The 24045-nt window shown below is 40.2% G+C and overlaps 1 protein-coding gene across 5 annotated transcripts in view; it reads left to right on the plus strand.

Moving 5' to 3' along the window:
* INVS (inversin) overlaps positions 1-24045 on the plus strand; it is a 122056-nt gene that overhangs the window by 56859 nt on the left and 41152 nt on the right. For 4 of the 5 annotated variants that reach the window (XM_089532447.1, XM_089532446.1, XM_089532448.1 and 1 more), the window contains 3 exons: positions 3088-3261; positions 8098-8265; positions 22009-22189. In XM_089532447.1, the coding sequence (XP_089388573.1) occupies positions 3088-3261; positions 8098-8265; positions 22009-22189 (523 nt within the window). Of the gene's footprint in view, positions 1-3087; positions 3262-4982; positions 5005-8097; positions 8266-22008; positions 22190-24045 lie in introns of those variants that run through there. The other variant, XM_089532451.1, reaches the window with a different exon arrangement.

The following is a 24045-nucleotide window of genomic DNA, read 5'->3' on the forward strand; positions in this document are numbered from 1 at the left end:
CCCCCTTCATTGTTCCCATCTCTCCCCCCAGCCTCCTGTTTCATTCCCTCCATCCCTTTCATCTACATCTAAATCTTCCCTTCCGAGCACCGAGAAATGTGGGACCTTGGAGTTTGGGGGGGGGGGGGGGTGTACCAGGACGGAAGCAAAGTTTCATTCCACACCAGAAGTGAAATGCAAGTAAGCTTAGAAGCAATTTTTGTGAATTCGCTTGTTACCGAATTCACCAAAATGAGGAGTCGCTTTGGACTGACTGCAGAAGTGCCTCGAAACAACCCCCCCATAGAAAGCAATCACGGGTGATAATACATCATGTTTTAGCGTGAATTCACATGGTTGGACCCGCAGTCTCATCAGAACAGAGCTGCAAAACCCTCCATGTGATAAGACTCTATACTACTACTGATGCAGCCTAAATTTGCATTGGCCTTTTTAGCTGCCGCATCACACTTGATTCATGTTCAACTTGTGGTCTACTTGCTAGATCCCTTTCACATGAAGTCTCGCAAATTTGAATGCTACTGCCCAGTAGTTAATGCATATGGGTAAAGAGAATTATTAAAACAGTCAAAGCAAAGAAATAGAAGCCAACAATAAAAAAGAACAAGAGACCCCTTCCACAAGATCCAAGAATTCAAAAACAAATTAAAACCCAGGGTAGAGGTGCAGTATGATAATATGAGGAAAATAATACACAGCCACAAAAGCTATGGTTTATGCATAAAGGAATGGGATTGCCAGAATATCTGATTGTTCTGATGTGTAATCTGTACTCAGGACAGGGGTTGCCTTCAGAACAGAATACGAAGAAACAGAATGGTTCCCAATGAGCAAAGGGGTCAGGCAAGGGTGCATACTATCACCCTATTTATTCAGTCTGTATGCAGAAAATCTCAAACGCAGAGGAGGCTTAGACTCAGATGAAGGAGGAGTAAAGATAGGAGGAAGGAACATTAACAATTTAAGATATGCAGATGACACAATACTACTAGCAGAACCACACATTATCTAGGGTGAATTCTTGTAGATATTCCATAGTCATTATTTATGTTTTTTAAATGTTTATTATTAATCCAACCTTAGCACTTTCCTCCTTGAACTTCCTTATTAATTACTTTGGTGGAGGGCATGTAGAAAGAGAGGAAAGCTGCATGTCAGCTGGCTAGACTTGATCAGAGAAGACACAGACTTGAGCCTGCAGATGCTGAACAGAGAGGTTGAGAAAGGAGTCTTGGAGATGTCTCATTCACAGGGTCACCACGAGTCAGAGTCCAGGGCAGTTAACAACAACATGTAATCCATTAATATTTGTTGACATGGGTCTAAAACACACTGCAGAAATAATCCGGTTTCAGACCGCTTTAACTGCCCTGGCTCAGTGCTAGGGAATTCTGGGAACTGTAGCTTTGTGAGGCATTTAGTCTTCTCTGTCAGAGAACTCTGGTGCCACAATAAACTACAAGTCCTAGGAATTTCTAGCACTGAGCCAGGGCAGTTAACACTGTCTCAAACTGGATTGTTTCTGGAGTGTGTTTGGGACCATAATATTCATATCAATCATTTACTTTATTCCTTTTATCGTTATTTTTCTTCCACTCTCCTTTCTTATCCTCTTAACTACTGTTTCCCTCTCTCCCTCTGCCCTTCTGAATTCAGGTTTTCCTCACAATTGGAAGGGACATGAGACTTTCTTAGCTCGTTACTCCTCTCAGGTTTTTCCCCTCTTGGAGACTGTGTTCTTCACTTATCCCCCTCCCCCCTTCTTGTTTCTTTTTATTTTAACCTTTATTACTCCATTTTAAATTTTCCTTATATGGAGGGCGATGATGGCATTCTGACCTATTTTCAGGGGATGTCTTATTTTTATTAAGTATGGTACAACAATCAGCATTTATTCAAATATAGTTAAAGTCGTCTTCTTCTGGAACATCGTCATAACTCTCCAAACCCGCAATTCCATCCTGAATGTCTTACGACTCCATTTCCTTTAGAACCATTGGCCTCAATCTTTCTGCTCCCTTCCTGCCCCCTTCTGTTCCACGCCAGGCCTATCACTATGTCTTATTCTTGGGGTATGGCTTATATTGCGCAAATGCTTAGAAATCCTGCTACAGCTTATTTTATGGAAACAGGGTAACAACTGTACCATGTTAGAAATATCAGTTTTTCATCTAACTGAATTGCAAACTTAGGGCTGGACTAATGCCTGGTAACAAACTGCTGGAACTGGTCGTTACTAATTTCAGAAATTCTTTTGAAAACAGTATCATTCAATAAAGGAATTTTATTAATTTCATCCCCATACTTTTTCCCATGAAAAAATTCTGACATTTTAATAACAGCAGGTAACACAAGATCTTCTCCTACTATGTAGGACTTTTTAGATTTTTCAATGATATACGAGGCTTTGTAAGATGCAAATACATACTTTCAGTTGACAGTAGTAAATTTCTCAAAACATTGTTTTTCTTTATTTGAAGATTTTAAAAATCATTCAAAATATTGCTTAGGTTTATTGCAGTACGCTGCATGCTTGGTATTAAGATGTCATTTCAGTTTGGCTGGTTTCATGCTCTCCACAGCCAAAACTTCATTACACATTAAGCAAAGAGGTTTTTTCCATACCATCATCATTATTAGACATATATCCATATTGCAAAAATTATTTGACATATTTTCCTTTTCTTGTCAGTTTAGGTGTACCTGCTAGTGAAGACTCTGCTGCACTGTCATTAGTATTTTTACTTCTGTCTAAATTTATCCACTTATTAACTGAAAAATATTTTCCCAGTATGATAACTTTATCACAATATCGGATACAAATTGGCTATAATATTATAGTATTATTGAGAATACTTGAGAAGACTGTCACTCTCTTTGAGAATTTAGTATAGTAAACAATATGTAGTCACATATATGGTTAGAATGAAGGCAAGTGCTTGACAACCTTTATAAACTGCTAGTACTCTGACTATTGCTGATGATTGCTTTTCAAAAATGGCAGTTACTACTAGTTAGTTACGGTACATATTATTACCAATTGAAATTAACCTTAGTCTCCCTCCCTCCCCTCTTTAAATTACCTAGGGAAACTACCGCTTTATGAAACTTTTACTTGGTCGCAGAGCAAACTGGATGAAGAAGGATTTGGAAGGAATTACTCCGTTACATTTAACGACCCGCCACAAGAGTCCAAAATGCTTAGCTTTGCTGCTAAAATACATGGCACCAGGAGAAGTAGACACACAGGACAAGAACAAGGTAAACTAAATTGCATTATAGTTTTTACTCCTGTACCTCCATTTTTTTTCTTATTGGTCTCTGTACAGTTTTAGACCTTGAATAGAACATAACTTGGAACATTTTATGGCTCTTTACTAGCACTCATTTCAAGGAGAATATGTTGGTTTGTCTATGCCTTGAAGTATGGGTCCTTTCCATTTGGGCTATTGTGATTTCCATTGAAACAACATCATAGAGGGCATTCTCAATGGTTTTTCATCCCACAGCTGTGAAAAACTTCACCCAAGGGGAGGGTGCATGTGAGCAGTTCCCTAGTAAGAGTTAACAGATGTTTCAATGTTTATGCAAAACTTAGGCCCAAAACAAACAGGCAGATGGGGACAGCTTCTGGCCACTCCAGGGGTGTGGCAGTTACATGACACTCCAGGGCCACCTAAGGTGATCCAAACAAACCCCAAAAGGAATGGATCTTTTCTGTTCCTATTTGGGGCCACGGCAGGAGGTTCCCTAAGATGTTCACTGCAGCCCCAGGGCAATCAGGTTGGGAGCAGCTTCTGGCTGCTCATTCCTGCCTGTCTCCTTTGGCCCTTACTTGTAGGACTGTGCAGATAACTATGAGTACAAGTGTATTTTTTTCCCCATAACAAATACATTATTTTTGTAGTTAAAAGTTTAACATTTTGAATGACATCGCACTTAGATGGCTGGCATATATCTCCCTGCAATCCTATATCTTCCCGCAATCTCTAAACTACAGTATGTTCTAGTGTAAATTTCAAGAGCAGCTAAATGTGTTTCCAGAGAAAGGATTTATTATACTCTTTCACTTTCTCCTTTTTCAGAGGTTTTTTTAAGAAAAGAAATTCCTTTTTTTAAAAGGAGAGAAAGAGAAAGACAGTACATTCCTTTTTGGTTCTAACATGTAAACTAGAATAGATAAAATTGTTGTTCTTGCTGCTGTTATTTCTTACCCCCCCCCCCACCACCACCATGAATCAAGGCAGGGACAACAACAATTAATAAACAATAATTGTTAAAACACTTTTAAAGCACACATCAATTTAAAGGACAATTAAACTGTACACATATTAAAACAATCCACATCTAAAATTCATCATTTAAAATTCACAATTTAAAAATCATCAGGATAATCCTGGTGGAAAGATGTATAGTGTATTCAGCAGTCGAATCTCTTCTGGCAGGTCATTCCACAATCTAGGAGAGACTGAAGAAAACGTCCTCTGGCTGACAGTTGCCAACCAAGTCCTAGCTGACTGGAGTAAATGTCCACAAGAGGACCTGACCATATGGAGTGAATTATATGGGAGGAGGCATTCCTGTAGGTAACATGGACCCAAACCATGTAGGGCAGTGGTTCCCAACCTTCCTAATGCCGTGACCCTTTAATACAGTTCCTCATGTTGTGGTGACCCCCAACCATAAAATTATTTTTGTTGCTACCTCATAACTCTAATTTTGCTACTGTTATGAATCATAATGTAAATATCTGATTAATTAATAAATATTTAATTATTATCAATAACCAATTATTAATAATTGATAATTAATTACTACTAATAACTAATTATTAATAATTATTAATTATTAATATGAATACTATTAATTCCATCCTCTGCTGCTGTCACCCTGCTCTTTCTTGGGAGAAGGCCAAGCAGTGGAGGAGCCTTGAGCAGAGAGACCAGGTGTCATAACCAGAATGGAGGAAAAGAAACCACAAAATGTAGGACATTCATGAAAAATGTAGGTGACATTACAAAATAAAAGCTAAAAACAATAATATAAATCCACACAATATATAAATATAAATGCACAAGAAACCTCCTAATGCCTCCCATGGCACTGTGCTCCCAACCCCACTCATCTTCCTGGCAGCTGCCTCCTTAGAGGTGAGAGTCAGCTGGAAAAGCACATCTCACTTCAGAAGATAAATATATTGAGCAGTTTGCACTCTATGTCTTTCCAATTTATAACAACAGCTACAAAACTGAATAATGGTAACAGCATATGGGCCATTTAGGCCGAAAACACACTGCAGAAATAATCCAGTTTGCGGCCAGTTTAACTGCCCTGGTTCAATGCTAAGGAATCCTGGGAAGTGTAATTTGTGAGACATTTAGCCTTCCCTGTCAAATAGTTCTGGGGCCACAAGAAACTACAGCTCCCATGTTCCCTAGCACTGAGCCAGGGCAGTTAAAGTGGTCTCAAAATATTTTTGCAGTGTGTTTTGGACCTTACTTTTTAAAAAATAGTCAAGATTTAAATGTTGCTTTAAAAATTATTTCCATCTCCCAGCAATGAGATGGTTGGAAGGAAATGAGAAAGTGTTGGGTGGGGGGAAGGACTGCCAATATATTGGGTGATGCATTCTGGGTTATGTACAATTTATTGCCAAGTAAGTGGCCCTGGGCAGGTCACACTCTCAGCCCCAGAGGATGGTAATGGCAACCCCTCTTTGAAGAATCTTGCCAAGAAGACCCCATAAAGTTGTCTTAGGTTCACCATAAGTTGTAAAGGACTTGAAGATACACAAGAACAGCAAAAAAGTTTGCAAATATTTCATAATTAGTACATAGGAATAGGAACCAGCGTGATGTAATGGTTTGAAAGTTGGACTAGGACTCTGGAGACCTGGGTTTGATTCCCCGCTCTGCTATGAAACCCAGTGGGTGACCTTGGGCAAGTCACATTCTCTCAGCCGCGGGGAAGGCAATAGCAAACTCTCAGCAAATTTTGCCCAGTGTGATTTGTGAATTGAAGACCAGGGTTTGAATTACCGCTTGGCCATGGAAACCCATTGAGTGGTCATAGGCAAGTCACATTCTCTCAGCCACAGAAGGAGATACTGGCAAAACTACTTCTAAATAAATTGTAGGAACAGGCTTCCCTTAGGGTTGCCATAAGCCAGAAACAACTTGAGGGCACAGAACAACAACAAGAGCATCTCACCACCCTACACATCAGGCACTCACAAGAGTAGAGAGCCTGGGGGCAGCGGTGGCAGCAGAGGGAGGTGACAGAACTGGCAGTGCCCAAAACACAGCCTGGCAAACTTTACCTCCTCCGCTGAGGGAAGAGCGGGAGGGGGAGGAGGAGGGAGCAAAGAGGGTGGGGAGGGAGCAAACTTGCAGTCAAGGAAGTGGAGGAGGAAAGTTTCCTCCATCACCACAGAGCAAAAGCTGGTGCTGACAGTGAGGGCACCACCTGAACCTCCTCCAGCTCCTTCCAGGGGCTTGGCGGAGACCTGGGTTTGATTCCCTGCTCTGCCATGAAACCCACTGGGTGACTTTGGGCAAGTCACACTCTCACAGCCTCAGTGGAAGGCAATGGCAAACTTCTTCCAAAGAAATCTTGCCAAGAAACCTCCCATGGATAGGGTCACCTTAGGGTTGCCAAAAGTTCAGAAGAACTTGAAGGCACGCAACAACAAAAAACATGGGAATGGGTGTGTGTGTGTGAGAGAGAGAGAAATGCTGGCTCCCACTGCATGCTTCAATCCAAGCATGAGGAGGCAGCTGCAGCAGCACCAGACCTCCCTGGAGGACATTGTCACCAGCTCCAGAGCCCCCAGAGCAGGACAAGGAGGAAAGGGCCCAGGGGGAGCCCTCCTTCAGACAATGCCCCTGAGCCAGGCACTCTCTGGCCCTAACTGGGCTGCCTGGCCCACTTCTCTGAAACAGAGGGGAAGCAGGCAGTGGCGATACTCTGTATTTACCTTCTGGTCCCCTGCCCCCCCCCCCTCCTCTGAGCCCAGGCAAGGCACAGACAGGCTGTCCCCTGTCTCCCCAATGAACCCCAGCAGCCCAGCCCAACCCAGTGCCCTTCTTTCTCCCCCGCCACTTCTTCTGCTTGCCTACCTCAGCAGCTTCTCCTCGCCCATGGCTCCCATGGTGTAGCTGCAGAGGAAGGGTCTCAGTGGAAATGGAGGGCGTTTTGCAATTCCTCTGAGACCCCTCAGAGAGAAGGTTAAAATGTAGGACTTGTCCTAGGGAAAGGAGGATGTTTGGTTACCCTGGCCTTGGGAGGTGAACAATGCCTTTCCTCCTCCTCCTCCTGGCCCTTTCCTGCCGGCTGCCAGGAACCCTTGGGGGGAGCTAAGACTCATAGGTGACCTCTGTGAAAAAGTCATTCAACCCCCAAAGGGGTCGCGACCCACAGGTTGGGAACCACTGATGTAGGGCGTTAAAAGTAATAACCAACACTTTGTACCTTGCCTGGAAACTCACTGGAATAAAATGGGTAGAGGTTAGTTCCTGTCTAGTGCCCTACTTTCAGACTTACGATTGATTACAGCAAACTGTGAACTCAAGCTGGGCCTGCATAAAACAGATGTGAGATTAATGCTTCAGACAAGGCTTCCCATTACAATTGCATTGCCTCATTCATAAAGTGCAGGCCAGACAATGTCTTTTTGCCCCCATTGTTTTATCAATTTTTTCTTATTAGAAAATAAAAATCTGTTAAGTGTGTGTGGGTGGGTGGGGGCGAACGACGATGACCATCAATTCAATACCTTTTTAAGTATGAACAGTAGGAGCCATTTATCTGGATGCACATTAGTGCTGTGAAACTACTCACAGCTAGAGATTAAACAAAAGTACTCTTAAGTCCAGAGTTTCTAATTGTCTTTTTCTCACTTTTAGCAATTCTTAGGCTAATTTGTAAATATTTCAGATCATGTGTAAAATATTTGTTTACTGCTCATAATGCTATTTTATTTAAGAGTGCTGAAGAAATCTTATATTATTCAAGAGACTTACTCAGTTCAGAAAAATAACTTGAAATTTGTTTTTAAAACATGGTTTCACGATTTTGTGTCTTTTCTGTTATTCCCAGCAAACCGCTCTTCACTGGAGTGCCTATTACAATAACCCAGAACACGTGAAACTTCTAATTAGGCATGATTCGAATATTGGAATCCCAGACATAGAAGGAAAAATTCCACTTCATTGGGCAGCTAACCACAAGGATCCCAGTGCAGTCCATACTGTCAAATGCATTTTGGTAAGGCTTTTTGTTCACATAAATGACAGTCAAATATCATAGAATCATAGAGTTGAAATAGACCTCAAGGGCTATCCAGGCCCTGCTATGTAGGAACACACAATCAAAGCACCCCGGCAGATGTCCATCCAACCTCTGTTTAAAAACCTCCAAAGAAGGAAACTCTATCACACTGTTGAACAGCTCATACTGTCAAGAGGTTCTTCCTTCTGATTAGGTGGAATCTTGTAGCTTACATCCATTTCTCTGTGTCCTAGACTTTGACACAGCAGAAAACAAGCTTGCCCCATCCTCAACATGACATCCTTTCAAATATTTAAACAGGGCTATCATATCACTTCTTAACCTTCATAACCTTCTCTTCTCCAAGCTAAATATATCCAATTCCCTAAACCTCTCCTCATAAGGCATGGTTTTCAGACCTTTCAACATTCCCCAGCTTGTCAACTTCCTTTTTGAATTGTGGTGCCAAGAACTGGACAAAGTATTCCAGGTGAGGCCTGACCAAAGTGCAATAGAATGGTACTATTACGTCCCTTGATCTACGCACTATACATCTATTGATGCAGCCTAGAATCACATTGGCCTTTTTAGCTGCTGCATCACACTGTTAACTCATGTTCAACTTGTGGCCTTTAGGACTCCTAGATCCTTTTCACACATAGTCTTGTTCAGCCATGTGCCCCCCCCCCCCCCATCCTATGTCTATGCATTTCATTTTTTCTGCCTAAGTGCAGAACTTTCTCTTTGTTGAAGTTCATTTTGTTACCTTTATCCCAGCTTTTATTGAGGTCATTTTGCATTTTGATCATCTCCTCTGGTGTATTAGCTACTCCCCCTAATTTTGTGTCATCTGAAAATTTCATTAGCATGCTTTCTATTCCTTCATCCAAGTCATTGATAAAGATGTTGAGTAGCCCTGGAGCCAGGACAGAACCCTGTAGCACCCAGTTTTGCCAACAAGCCTCGAAAATATTCCCCGGAATGTTTTACCAAAATCCCCGGAATTCCCCAATATTTTTAAAAAAAAATTATTGAGACATACCAACATATAAAACAAAAAACATGCACATACTTTACATACAGTGAAACCTTTCCTAAGATATCCCCCCCCCACCTCCCCCTTCTTATATTGGTTGCATCATCCTGGGTTTCCCCCTATCTTCCCCTTTCTACTCATCCTCACTGATGGTCTTCTTTTGTCATCCTTCTAATGAATTAAACATCCACCTTCTTCTTTTGCTTCGGTCTTAAACCTATTATCTACACATTCTTCCCTTCTTCACTTACTTGTTCCTTCCCCTTAACTACTATCTAGCTTGGCCCAGGAATTGCAACTTACTTCAATTTAAAACATAAAACACATCTTCACACAAAATACATCACACTGACTAAAAATGAACTTCCTATCTTGTGAGTGAAATCATTCCCATAAATTTCTTTGTAGACCCTCTTTACCTTTTTGAGTCAAATCTTATGTATGCTACCACTCAATAAAAAAAATATTATCTAATATCCTCTATTTCCCGTCTTCTTCAGCTACTCCGTCTAGATTTATCAATTCCATTATTTACCTTGTTCTTGTACATTATCTACTTAATCCTAAAGTTTCCTGAATTAAGTCCTATAAAAAAGTTAGTGAAATATAACAAATCTTTGCAATTTACTTAATCTCTTAGAATAGTATAACCAGATTATAATAATCTGAATAGAAAGAAAGGAAGGGAAGTAAAAATAACTATATACAATAAAATAAAACAACACTAAACTTTCTTTCTTTCCTTCCTTCTTTTTCCTCTTCTCTCTTTTCTTCTTTATTTCTTTCTCCTTTTCTTTCCCTCATCTTTCTTCATTACTCCAAGAATCCTTCTGTTGTTAAAGGTCCTTCTTTTTGTTGTAGATAAGTTATTACATTTTCCCAGTCTTTTTTGAATTCTTCCATATTTCCGTCTGACATTAATCGTGTAAGTTTGTCCATCTCGGCCAGGTCATATATTTTGATAATCCACTCTGTTTCCAATATCTGGCTAGTACAGTTCTTGCTGTAATGATTAAATGGAACATTATTCTTCCACATTTTTCCCCATGTCCTCATCTACAATATTTAACAGGTAAATTTCTGGTTTACACTCAAATGTTATACCTAAAATATTAACTATTGTTTTATGTATTTGCAGCCAGTATTTTTTGATTTTTTTACAGGACCACCAGCTATGAAAAAAAGTATCTTTGTCTTTTTGGCATTTCCAGCATTTATTACTTGTGCCATACGTTTTTGCTAATTTGTCGGGTGATAAATGCCATCTAAATACCATTTTATAACAGTTCTCTCGTAAATTTTGGCTTCTTGTATATCTAAGTCTCTTTTCCCAAGTATATTCCCATTGAGATAATTCAATAGTATGACCAATATTTTGGGCCCAGATCACCATGTTGTTTTTAATTACTTCTTTTTCTAATTCAATCTTAAGTAAATATTTGTATAATTTGGAGAGCATACCCTTATAATCTGATTTTAATATTTTTTCTAATTCAGTTCTTTTCTTAACAATACTCTTTTCCTTTAAATCTAATTTGCATCTTTCTTTTAGTTGCCATCTCAGATACCAATGTATATTTTAATTTTCCTTCGATAACCCATCCTCTGTTTTAAATCTAAATTTATTATTTTCATCTACTATTATATTTTGATATCTCAGCCAATCTGTGGTCATTCCTCTTTCTCTCCAAAAGAAAGCTTCATGAGGGGAGGTTTCTAATGATATTTCATCTCCAATCTTTTTCCTAACTTTTTTCCAAGTCCATAGAAGTGGCTTTTGTACGCAATGGTCATGAAATTCTTTATTACAATTCTCTCTGTCATAATACAAATATGCATGCCGACCATAGACCAGTTTATCATTCTCAAGTGTCAATAATTTTTTATCTTTTAAATCAATCCACTTTTTAATCCACATTAGGCATGCAGCTTGGAAATACATTTTTAAATCCGGAACTGCTAAACCTCCTCTTTCCCTAGCATCTTGCAATGTTTTTAGTCAAATTCTAGGTTTCTTCCCCTGCCATAAAAATTTTGTCAAATCTTTTTGCCAATCTAAGATTGGTTTTTCTTTAACTATAGTTGGAATAGTTTGGTACAGAAATAATAGTTTGGGTAGAATATTCGTCTTAATACATGCAGTTCTTCCTAATAAAGATAAATCTAAAGATTTCCATTTCTCCATGTCTTTTTAAAGCCCATCTCACAATTTTTATAATTGTTTTTTAAAAGGTCAGTGTTATTGCAAGTAATGTCAATACCTAAATATCTCACTTTCATTACTATGTTATAACCAGAGTTGTTTGAAAGTCCCAATTCTTCAATTTTGTTCATGTTTTTTGTTAGTATATTTGTTTTGGCCTCATTAACACTCAATCCTGAAATGTTTTCAAAATCTTTTAATTCAGATTTTAAACTATCAATACTTGATAACGGGTTTTCCAAAAAAAAAGTTAAGTCATCTGCAAATGCTAAGACTTTAAATTCCTCCCCCTTATTTTTAACTCCATTTATATTTTTGTTCATTTTAATTTTTTTAATCAATAATTCTATAATCAAAATAAATAATAACGAGGATAGAGGGCATCCTTGTCTTGTACCTTGTTTTATTTTTAATGGTTTAGTTTTTTTTCCTTGTTTATTATTAAATACCCCTCCTGGTCACCCCTCCTGGTCTTTATATATTGTTTTTATCCAATTTTGAAATCTTTCTCCTACTCCTATTTTTTTAAGCTTTTGAATATCAAATTTCAATTAACCCTATCAAATGCTTTTTCCATATCTGCCAAAATTATAGCTAGTTTTCTATCTTTTTTTGTTGTTAAAAAGTTCAATTATATTTGTCATTGTTCTTATATTTTTTCCTTAAATGTATTTTAGGGAGGAATCCATTTTGTTCCTCTCCTATCCAATTTCGAATAATATTTTTTAATTTATTTGCTAATATAAATGAAAATATTTTGTAGTCTGAATTTAGTAGTGAAATCGGCCTGTAGTTTTTTATGTCTTGTGAGTTTTTTTCCGATTTTAAAATAAGCGAAATATTGGCTTCTCTCCATGTTTTGGGGAATTTATTCTCTCTTAATACATTCATCATTTTTGTAGCGGGTTTATTAGTTGATCTTCTAGTATCTTACTATATATGTTATGTTATATATATATGTTAGAAAGCCCATCAGGACCAGGAGTTTTCCCATTTTTTAATTCTTTTATGGCCTGTTTAATTTCTTCCTTCGTGCTTGGCTGTTCTAATATGTCACTCTGATCATCTGTTAGTTGTGTTAGATCAGTCTTACCTAAAATATTTGTTATCTGATTATCCTTTATATCCTTCTTTTTGTGAAGCTTTGTATAATATTCGTAAAAATTCTCTTATCTTTTTTTGATCTGTTATTATTTTTCCATCTACTTTAATTTTCATTATTAAATTCTTTTCTCTTTCTTTTTTATTTTGTATGATAACCATCTCCCTGTCTTGTTTGCATTTTCAAAATAATATTGTTTTGCAAATTTCATTTTCAATTCTAATTCTTCTGCTAGACACATCGAAATTTCAGTCTGTAAAATTTTTATTTCTTTAGCCACTTCTATTCTATTTGGGTCTTTTTAAAGGATTTTTCTTTTTCCTTAATTGCTTCATTAATTTTTATAATTTTTTGATTTCTTTTTTTCTTCAATTAAATGTTTTCTTGAATAAAAAAAATCCCCTCATAACAGCTTTGCTTGCTTCCCAAACTATAATGTCATCTACCCCTTTTCCCAAGTTCTCTTGAAAATAATTTTCTAATTTTTTTAATTTATTTTTTGCTTTTTCTATTATTTCTTTCTTTTTCAATAAATTCTCATTGAGTCTCCATGAAAAGGTTTGAGCCCCCATTTTTAGTTCTACCGAAACTGGATTGTAATCAGACATAGCTTTCAGTAAAGTTTCCATTTTGGTTATATTTTTTGCCCATGATTTGGAAAGAAAAAAACATATCTAATCTAGATAGAGATTTATGTCTATTAGAATAAAAAGTAAAGTATTTTTCCTCTCCATATTTATACCTCCAAATATCTGTCAACTCCAAATTATCGATCATACCTTTGAAACTATTTGGTAATTTCCCTTGATTCTTCTTAATTGTTTTGTCCGATTTCCTGTCTATTAGGGGGTTCACCACCCCATTCCAATCCCCCATCATTAAAATGTTGTTATAATTTAAGTCTATGATTTCTTTCATTATTTTTAAATAAAAAATTTCTTCCAGTGGACCATAAACTCCTAGCAATAACACTTTTTGATTTTCAATTTTGATTTCTACCCCTATGTACCGTATTTTCGGCGTATAAGGCAACTGGGCGTATATGACAACCCCCAGGTTGCAGGCCGGCAGCATCCCTGGGCTTCTATAGGCCGAAGTAAGGGGGTCTCGCACCCACACGTGCTGGCTTGAGGGGGCCTCTGTGGAGGCCTGGAAGGTGAGTACTGTGGCCAGGCTCTCTCTCGCCACCATTGCTGGAAAAGGTGACAGAGAAGCAGCTCCAGAGCCGGTCAGGCTGAGGGAAAGAGCCGGCCTCTTATTCCTCGCTGCCGCTGCCCGGGATACTCCACTCCTCCAGCAGCTTCTGCTCCTCCAGCGACTTCTGCGGCTCCCTGACATGCCGTGGAAGCCACTGGAGGAGCGGAGTACCCCAGGCGGCGGTGGCTGGGCCAGCTCTTTCCCTCGGCCCGACCGGCTCTGGAGTCACTTCTCTGCCACCTTTTCCAGCGATGGCAGCGAGAGAGAGCCCAGCCGCGGTGCCTGCTGGGACAGGAACCGCAAGGACCCCAGAGACAGAGAGGTGGCTACACCATTCACCTGTCTCTGAGGTCAGAAACCGGCATATAAGACAGGGGTAAAAAGTCGTCTTATATGCCAGAAAATACGGTAGTTTCCCTCTTTATCGTTCGATATTTCTGTGGATGGTATATTTGCATTTATATACATCACTACACCCCTTTTTTTGTTTTAGTAGTAGAAACAAATTCTTGTCCCAATTTTTTGTTTTTCAAAAGGCCCACATCTTTGTCCTTGACATGAGTCTCCTGAAGACATATTACATCCCAATTTTTCTTTTTCAAATTATTATTAGTCAGTCAAAGTCCCCAAAAAGAAATTAATTAAATTTCCCGGATTCCGGGGAATTCTCGGAAATTGGCAACACTGGTAGCACCCCACGGGTCACTTCATCCAGCCAGCCAATTACAAATTCACCTAATAGTTGCATTTTACTAACTTGGTGGGGGACCTTGTTGAAGGTCTTACTGATGACAAGATATGCTATATCCACAGCATTCCCTTCATCTACCAAGCTTGTAATTGTATCAAAAATAAAGAGATAAAATTAGTCTGGCTTGATTTGGTTTTGAGAAACGCATGTTGACTTTTTGCGATTATAGCATTCCTTTCTAAATGCTTACAGCCATTCCTTTCTAAATGCTTACAGCCACTCTGTATAATGATCTGCTCTAGAATCTTTCCTGGTATTGATGTCAGGCTAACTGAGTGGTAATTGTTTGGGTCCTCTTTTTTCCCCTTTTTGAAGATGGGGATAACATCTGCCCTCCTCCAGTCTGCTGGGACTTCTGTTGTCCAGGAATTCTTAAAGATTATCGACAGTGGCTCTGAGATTTCTGTTCCCAGTTCTTTTAATACCTTGGATGTAGTTTATCTGGCCCTACAGACTTGAATTCATTTAGATTAACCAGGTATTCATGTACTACCTCTTTACTTATTCTATGCTGCATTTACCCTGTTGCATCATCTGCTCCATGTTCCTCAGATTGAGCACCCTTTTCCTTTTGTGAGAAGACTGAGGCAAAGTAGGTATTGATTAGTTCTGCCTTTTTCTTGTCCCCTGTAAGCATTTCACCATCTTCTCAACACAATGGCCCTACCTGTTCCTTCTTCTTTTCGGTATGGACATATTGTTGGCCCCATACAGACAGGTCAAAATAAAGCTGCTTGGGGTCACTTTGGAGGTATGCTGTTTAAATGATGCATGTGTACTAAGAGTCCGGAAGCTGCTCCAAAGCTGCGCTCCAGTCCTTAGGACTGAATTGTGGCTTTGGCGCAGCTTCTGGACTCTTAGTACGCATGCATAATTTAAACAGCATACCTCCAAAGTGACCCGAAGCAGCTTTATTTTGGCCTGTCTGTATGGGGCCTCGCATGCCTAAATTCATTCTGCGTTTTTGCTTTTCTGAATCTGAATTCCTTTTTGGTGATTTTCCCACTTTTCCTTTTCTTATGCATATCCATTTTAAACCTTAGCTCAGTTGAAAGTTCCTTAGTCTAGTCATCCATCCTGGTTTCTGGAGACACCCATTTTTCCTCCTCATTAGAACAGTTGGAAATTGTGCCTTCATTATCTCCCTTTTGAAAAATTTCCATCTGTCTTGAACTCCCTTCTCTTTTCGTATTCATGACAGCAGGATCATGTATGGTCTGTACCACATCCATTGCAACTTTCCACATCTGGGTAACCTCCCATTGCAGTTCCCTAACTTGTTTATGGTCCCCTTCTTTCAAAGGGACTGGCCTTAACTTGTCTCTTCCTTGTATGCTTTGCCGGACTTCCACCTGAAGCCACTCTCCTTTTCTCATGCCTCGGCACCATGTGGCCCCTCCTCCACGTGTACCAGCGTGTTCTGCTGGGTCTCTCCCTGAAGCCAATCTGCAGTCCCTGCATCGTCCTCGGCATCTAGGGAGTCTCCCTCCACACAAATCTGCATGTCCTGCTGGGCTTCCAGCAAAAGCCACTCTCCATTCCCCGCACCACCCTCAGCGTTTTGGAGCCATTCGAGTCGGACTCCTGACTCTAGAGCCGCACCTCCACCCAGGGCTTCAACTCCCTGGCTGTCCTCTGACTCTTCCGAGAAGGATTTGGATTCTTCGATCATGGGCTGCGGTTCCATGAGGAGGGACTTCTTGCAACAGACGGGTTGCATCTCACGCCAGTTGGAAGAAATGTTTTTGCCAACAGTCTCAAGAACTTGATCAGGAGAGCTTTAAACTGAGTTCCGAGGGGAAGGGAGACAATATTAAGGAAGGCGAAAGGGATGGCGAAAATAGTCAAACTGTCACAGAGGAAACAAGGCAAACAGTGCAAGGACCCAACAGTGGGAGGCAAAAAAACTTGCACAGGCAGCAAGTAAAAGGGAACCATGGTCTGCGATGTCTCTACACTAATGCACAGAGCATGGGAAATAAGCAAGATGAACTCGAACTCCTAGTACAACAAAGCAAATATGATATAATAGGCATCACTGAAACCTGGTGGGATGAGTCTCATGATTGGAATGTGGAAATAGAGGGGTATAACCTTTTTAAGAGAAATAGGCCAAACAAGAAAGGAGGAGGAATAGCACTATATGTCAGAGATATTTACACCAGTGAAGAGATCCTGGACATCAATCATGGAAGCCAGGTGGAGAGCATCTGGATAAGAATCAAAGGGGAGGGAAACAACAAGGATGTTACAGTGGGAGTCTACTACAGACCCCCAAGTCAGACTGAGGAATTGGATGATGCCTTTCTAGAACAGATGACCACACACTCAGAAAGGAGAGATGTAGTAGTGATGGGCGACTTCAACTACCCTGATATTTGCTGGAAGTCAAACTCAGCAAAATCCTCAAGGTCTAGCAAATTCCTCATTTGCCTGGAAGACAATTTCATGGTCCAAAAGGTGGAAGAGGCAACAAGGGGGTCAGCTATTTTAGATCTGATCCTAACCAACAAGGATGACTTGGTTAATGGGGTGCAAGTGGTGGGATCATTAGGTGGAAGTGACCATGTTCTCCTGGAGTTTGTAATACAGTGGAAAGGAGAAGCCAGGCATAGTCAGACACGCATCCTAGACTTTAGGAGAGCAAATTTCAGTAAACTTAGAGAAGTATTGAGGGCGATTCCATGGTCAGAAATACTAAAAGATAAAGGAGTTCAGGATGGATGGGAGTTTCTCAAAAGAGAGATACTGAAGGCACAATTTCAAACAGTTCCAGTGAGAAAGAAAAACGGGAGGTGTCTCAAGAAACCAGGATGGATGACTAAGGAACTTTCAACCGAGCTAAGTTTGAAACGGAACATGTATAAGAAATGGAAAAAGGGGGAAATCACAAAAAAGGAATTCAAAGAAATAGCAGGCATGTGTAGGGGTAAAGTCAGAAAAGCTAAAGCGCAGAATGAACTCAGGCTTGCTAGAGAGGTTAAGAACAATAAAAAGGGCTTTTTTGGATATGTCCGCAGCAAAAGGAAGAAGAAGGAAACGGTAGGGTCACTGCGTGGAGAAGATGGCAAAATGCTAACAGAAGACAGAGAAAAGGCAGAATTACTCAACACCTTCTTTGCCTCAGTCTTCTCAGAAAAGGCAAAGGGTGCTCAACCTGAGAATAATGGAGCAGAGGACAGAATAGGGGAATTTCAGCACAGAATAAGTAAAGAGATAGTAGAGGAACACCTTATTAATCTAAATGAATTTAAGTCTCCGGGACCAGATGAACTCCATCCAAGGGTATTAAAAGAACTGGCAAATGTAATATCGGAGCCATTGGCAATAATCTTTGAAAACTCCTGGAGAACAGGAGAGATCCCAGCTGACTGGAGGATGGCAAACGTTGTCCCCATCTTCAAAAAGGGAAAAAAAGAGGATCCCAACAATTATCGTCCAGTTAGTCTGACATCAATACCAGGAAAGATTCTGGAGCAGATCATTAAACAGAGAGTCTGTGAACATCTAGAAGGCAATGCCATAATCACAAAAAGTCAACATGGGTTTCAGAGAAACAAGTCATGCCAGACAAACCTAATCTCTTTCTTTGATAAAATTACCAGCTTGGTAGATGAAGGGAATGCTGTGGATATAGTATATCTTGATTTCACTAAGGCCTTTGACAAGGTTTCCCATGACATTCTTGCAAACAAGCTTGTAAAATGTGGGCTAGACAAAGGAACTGTTAAATGGATCTGTAATTGGTTGACCGGCCGAACCCAAAGGGTGCTCAACAATGGCTCCTTTTCATCCTGGAGAGAAGTGACCAGTGGGGTCCCACAGGGCTCTGTCCTGGGCCCAGTGCTATTCAACATCTTTATCAATGACCTGGATGACAGAATTGGGAGCATACTTATCAAATTTGCAGATGACACCAAATTAGGAGGAATAGCTAATACCCCAGAGGACAGGATCAAGATTCAAAATGACCTGAATAGACTAGAAAGCTGGGCCAAAGCTAACAAAATGAAATTCAACACAGAGAAATGTAAGGTATTGCACTTAGGGCGGAAAAATAAAATGCACAGATATAGGATGGGTGACACCTGGCTGAATGAAACTACGTGTGAAAGGGATCTAGGAGTCCAAGTAGACCACAAGTTGAACATGAGTGAACAGTGTGATGCGGCAGCTAAAAAGGCCAATGCTATTTTAGGCTGCATCAATAGAAGTATAGTGTCTAGATCAAGAGAAGTAATAGTGCCACTGTATTCTGCTCTGGTCAGGCCCCACCTAGAATATTGTGTCCAGTTCTGGGCACCACAATTCAGAAAGGACATTGAGAAACTGGAGCGTGTCCAAAGGAGGGCGACAAAAATGGTGAAGGGTCTGGAAACCATGCCCTATGAGGAACGACTTAGGGAGCTGGGGATGTTTAGCCTGGAGAAAAGAAGGTTAAGAGGTGATATGATAGCCCTGTTTAAATATTTGAAAGGATGTCATATTGAAGAGGGAGCAAGCTTGTTCTCTGCTGCTCCAGAGAACAGGACCCGGAACAATGGATGCAAGCTACAGGAAAAGAGATTCCACCTGAACATTAGGAGGAACTTCCTGACAGTAAGGGCTGTTCGACAGTGGAATGCACTCCCTCGGAGGGTGATAGAGTCTCCTTCCTTGGAGGTCTTTAAACAGAGGCTGGATGGCCATCTGTCAGGGATGCTTTGAATTGGATTTCCTGCATGGCAGGGGGTTGGACTGGATGGCCCTAGTGGTCTCTTCCAACTCTATGATTCTATGATTCTATGATTCCTTGGAAGGCTTCTCTGTGGTGAGTGCACTTCAGCCCGAATGCTGCTGCATTGTACAAGGTGTTGTTGTGAGTTTCGGCACACTATGAGAACTGGCAAACTCAGTTTCCAATGGACAAAAGGACATCTTATTGTGATAGAAAACGAAAGACTTTTATTTAAAACATTAGAACAGAAGGTCCCCAGTAGAGTGTCTTTGCCAAAACTAAGGATCTCTTCCCTGTATCACAGTATTAGAATTCAAACTATCCAGCACCGCACATTCTGGCTGTTGATCCTGAACAAAGCAACCTTTCATGTCCCCTTTTCTCCCTCCCGTGTTTATCATTCAACCACCCTTAATAGGGGATAGGAATTACCCCTTCTTTTCAAACTAAATATTCTTACAAGAAAGGTAGGGTCTTAAAACTATAAATCTTCACCTTGTGCCCATTTGCTCCTCCGTTTATTCCCATGCCCAGAGCATCCCCTTGATTAATATATAATACTCTTCGATATTCCCCATATCTATCCTCCCAATAATTCATCAGGTTATCACACATTATATCATTGTATCAGCATGCCATCATATCATCATGACAGAATCATGCACATGGGTCTGACATCTCCTTCTTCTGGAGGGCTGAGTAAGGATAGCCAAGGAAATGTTGCTGGCATGCCCTGAAAGGACATTGGGAGTTGCCTGAAAGGGTGGGCAAGAGTGTAGGATAAGCTAATGGAAGACTGTCTTCTGTTGTCCTAACTGGAATTAGGAAGGGGCAAAGCAGACAAAGATGAGCTAAGAGCCACCTCTGCTACTCCCACTACTCTGTTGTCTGTAACATTCCCTATGCCATCTACCAGTAGGTGCCTTTGGGAAAAGAAATCAGCTGACAGCTCTTGTTTTGTTAAAGCTGTTGGTTTCTTTGCTTTACTTTGTTTTTGTATATGTGGATCACTTGCAGATCATTTTATTCTGTAAATGTTATAAGTTGTTATGAGTGTATAGGTCTATTAAATAGATACAGATTTAAAATAAAAAAGGATTGAATTGTGAACAGCAAATAAATCCTGTGAATAATGGTTTTTGTGTGCCTTCAAGTCATTTCTGACTTATGGCAACCCTAAGACAAACCAATTATAAAATGTTCTTGGCAGAATTTGTTCAGGGAGGTTTGCCCTTACCTTCCTCTGAGGCTAAGAGAGTAAGACTTACTCAAGGTCATCCAGTGGGTTTCCATGGCTGAGCAGGGATTTGAACCCTGTCCTAGTCCACCACTGGAATCACTATATCATGCTAGCTCTCCCTGTGAGTGATAATACAATTGAAGATAATTTTAGTTTTAAATATTGTGGACAGGTACAGTTGTATTACAATTTTTAATTTCCCAGTGGACCCCTGCTATCTGCTGGGGTTTGTTTCCAGGAAATCCCCCCCCCCCCTGCATGGATCCCAAAATCCATGAATGTGCAAGTCCCATTTTATACAGCGGGGTAGTAAAATGATGTCTCTTATAAATAAAATGGCAAACAGATATTAAAAAAATATTTTCAAGCCATTGATGTTGGACTCCATGGATGTTAAACTCAGCCTGAATCCAGAGAAAATGGAAGTACTGGTGATAGGTCCCCCAGGCCTTAGAAAGGAAATTTATCCACCTGTCCTGAACGGGGTCACACTTCCCCTGAAGGATGAAATTCGCAGTTTAGGAGTACTTGTGGACTTGTCTCTGTAGTTGACATCTCAAGTGGATGCGACGGTCAGAAGTGCTTGCTATCAACTTCGGTTGATAAGCCAACTGCGGCCCTTTCTGGGCCAAAGAGACCTTGAAACTGTGGTAACCTCTTGATTAGATTTCTGTAATGCGCTCTACATGGGGCTACCCTTATACCAAGTCCGGAAGCTTCAGTTAGTACAAAATATGACAGCCAGTTTGGTCACTGGTGCGTCCAGGTTTGACCATATAACACCTATCTTGAAAGATCTTCACTGGCTGCCCATTTGCTTCCGAGCTCAATACAAGGTGTTGGCCACTAGCTATAAAGCCCTACATGGCTTGGGTCCAAGTTACTTGAGGGACCGCATCTCCCCATATGATCCGTCCCACACACTCAGAACATCTGGGAAGAACTTACTGGTAATTCTACCTTCCAAATATGTTGCCACATCCCAGATGGCCTTTTCAGTGGTGGCCCCACGGATGTGAAATGATCTACCTGAGGAGCTCCATCTGACAGCCCCCCTAGAAACATTCAAAAAGAGGCTTAAAACTCTTCTTTTTTGTCAAGCCTTCCCCCCTGAAGAATGAAATTATCTACCCTGTTGGCATCGATTCCCTGCTTACCCTTGAAAGCGAATGATTGTGCTTAGAGTTCTGTAATTGTATGGTTTTATTATGGGATTTTATCCTTTTATGAAATGTCTTTATAGTTTTAATTGTCTGTACACCACTTTGATCTGTGGAAAAGCGGTATATAAATATTATTATTATTATTATTATTATTATTATTATTATTATTATTATTATTAAATCCATGGATATAGAAGGCTGACTGTAAAAACATACCGCCATCTTTATCATTACACTGCTTAATCTGGGATCATTTCAATGCTCTATAGGTAGTTATTGCTGTTTTTTATTTCTCAGTGTACCTTATCTAACTGTTATTTTTACAAATTAGGATGCTGCTCCAACTGAATCTCTGCTGAACTGGCAAGATTATGAAGGCCGAACTCCCCTCCATTTTGCAGTTGCTGATGGGAATGTGACTGTTGTTGATCTACTGACATCCTATGAAGGCTGCAATGTTACCTCTTATGATAATTTATTTCGAACTCCTCTTCACTGGGCAGCTTTGTTGGGTAAATATTGAATGTCAGAATTTCTAAATTCTTTTGAGCTGATTTTTCTGCTCATTTTGTGGAATACTGTACTAATTTCTTCACAAGGAGCATGGTTGGAGCACAGGGCTTGCTAGAAAAACAGACAACTATCTTATACTTAGGAACCTGTTTGTATACATACAAAGCTGCCAAATACCTTATAAAATTGGTCTATCAAGCTCAGTATCAAGGATGGGAAATCACCATCTCCTGGACAAGCTGCATCCTGTATTGCCTTACCAGCCCATCCACAGGCCTCCAGTTCAGCTGTTTTGCAGTTGCTTATTTGAGCAGCATAATGGAGAGAAGGGAACTCACAAGGGAAGTTTATGCCTCCCCTTCTCACAGTTTTTCCCCAGCATCACTAATAGGAAAACATCTGCGGAACATGAAAGAGGGGGCTGTGGAGCAGAAGGTTGTGCATGTGTCCATGTCTGTGAGAAGGGGAGGGCAGTGGATGAAAAATATGTCACTTTGGATTTCTCTCAGTTTGCCATTATTGTAAAAGTTGTTTTGTCCCCTTTTTATGATGTTTTGCTTTTTTTAAAAATGTCATCATAAAAATTCATACATATTTTCATGTACATATTTACCTAATGTGGTTTTGCCTAATAAAACATTTATATTCCATAGTTTAACAAATTATCTTTTAAAATAAGTACATTTAGTGAAATATTTAATTAAGCATACACACACATAGGGGATAATTCTGTTAGAGTAATTTTCTGGCACTGAGGGGGTTGATATTCCTTTCCTCCCTCCACAGCACATAAAACCCCTACTAATTTTACTGATAATCCCCTGAAGCCACCAAACATGGCCATTCTGTGCTTTGCAGCAAGTGGGTAGGCTCAGAGTCATGTCTGGCTACATCCCCATAGCCAGATGTGCAACAATGACATCAGCTCTGAGATCCATTGGGGTTCTCCAGGATCTTAGCACTGCTGTGATAATTTCATATCTCACTTTGGGGGACATAGATGCTTCTCTGAGCCTGGCGGCTTACCCTGAAATATGGAACAGCTCAGGGGCTTTTCAGTGGAGGGGAGGGGAGGGAATATGTGGCTCAGCATAGCTAGATCCACATATGCTCATTTACTGTAAGCCTAGGGGATGTAGGATTGAGGCTGTAATGTGAATGTGTGTGTATACCTTCCTCAATCATACTTTTTGTTTTCTTTTGAAGAACTGCATTGCAAAATTCAAGGAAGTGTAAATGCTGAAAACATACTGTTTCTATTCTTGTATTAGTTCAGAAAGTGTAGTTTATGTAGGTTCATATTAAGAGATCAGTAACCTTCTCCAGTCTTTGTTCAAAAAGAGGGGCAAGTCTGTGTTATTGTTTTTGGAAGAGTAGCATGTGTTTGGGGGAGGGGCTATGTGAATGTGTCTGAATGTGGAGTGTATATTTTTGGCTTTGATTTTTATCTATCACTTCAAGACTCCTGAAGTAAAATCTATGCTTCAATGATTCTGCAGTAGAAATTCTGCAGGGTTTCAGACAGGGTCCTTCCCACCCCACCTGGAAATGCTGGTGACTGAACTGGAAACTTTCAGTATGCAAAGCATCTGCTCTGCCACTGAGACTACACCTGCACTGCAGAAATAATCCAGTTTAATACCACTTTAACTGCCATTGCTCAATGCTATGAAATTCTGGGATTTGTAGTTGTTGTGCCACCAAAGTTCTCTGACAGAGAAGACTAAATATCTCACAAAACTACACTTCTCAAAATTCAATAGGATTGAACCATGGCAGATAAAGTGGTGTCAACCTGGATTATTTCTGCAATGTGGTTGCAGCCTGAGTTGCAGCCTGTCCCCAAACTGTGCAG

Source organism: Sceloporus occidentalis, unplaced genomic scaffold (genome assembly GCF_023333645.1).
Source record: "Sceloporus occidentalis isolate IW3139 unplaced genomic scaffold, rSceOcc1.0.p SCAF_7, whole genome shotgun sequence".
NCBI classification, from domain to species: Eukaryota; Metazoa; Chordata; class Lepidosauria; order Squamata; family Phrynosomatidae; genus Sceloporus; species Sceloporus occidentalis.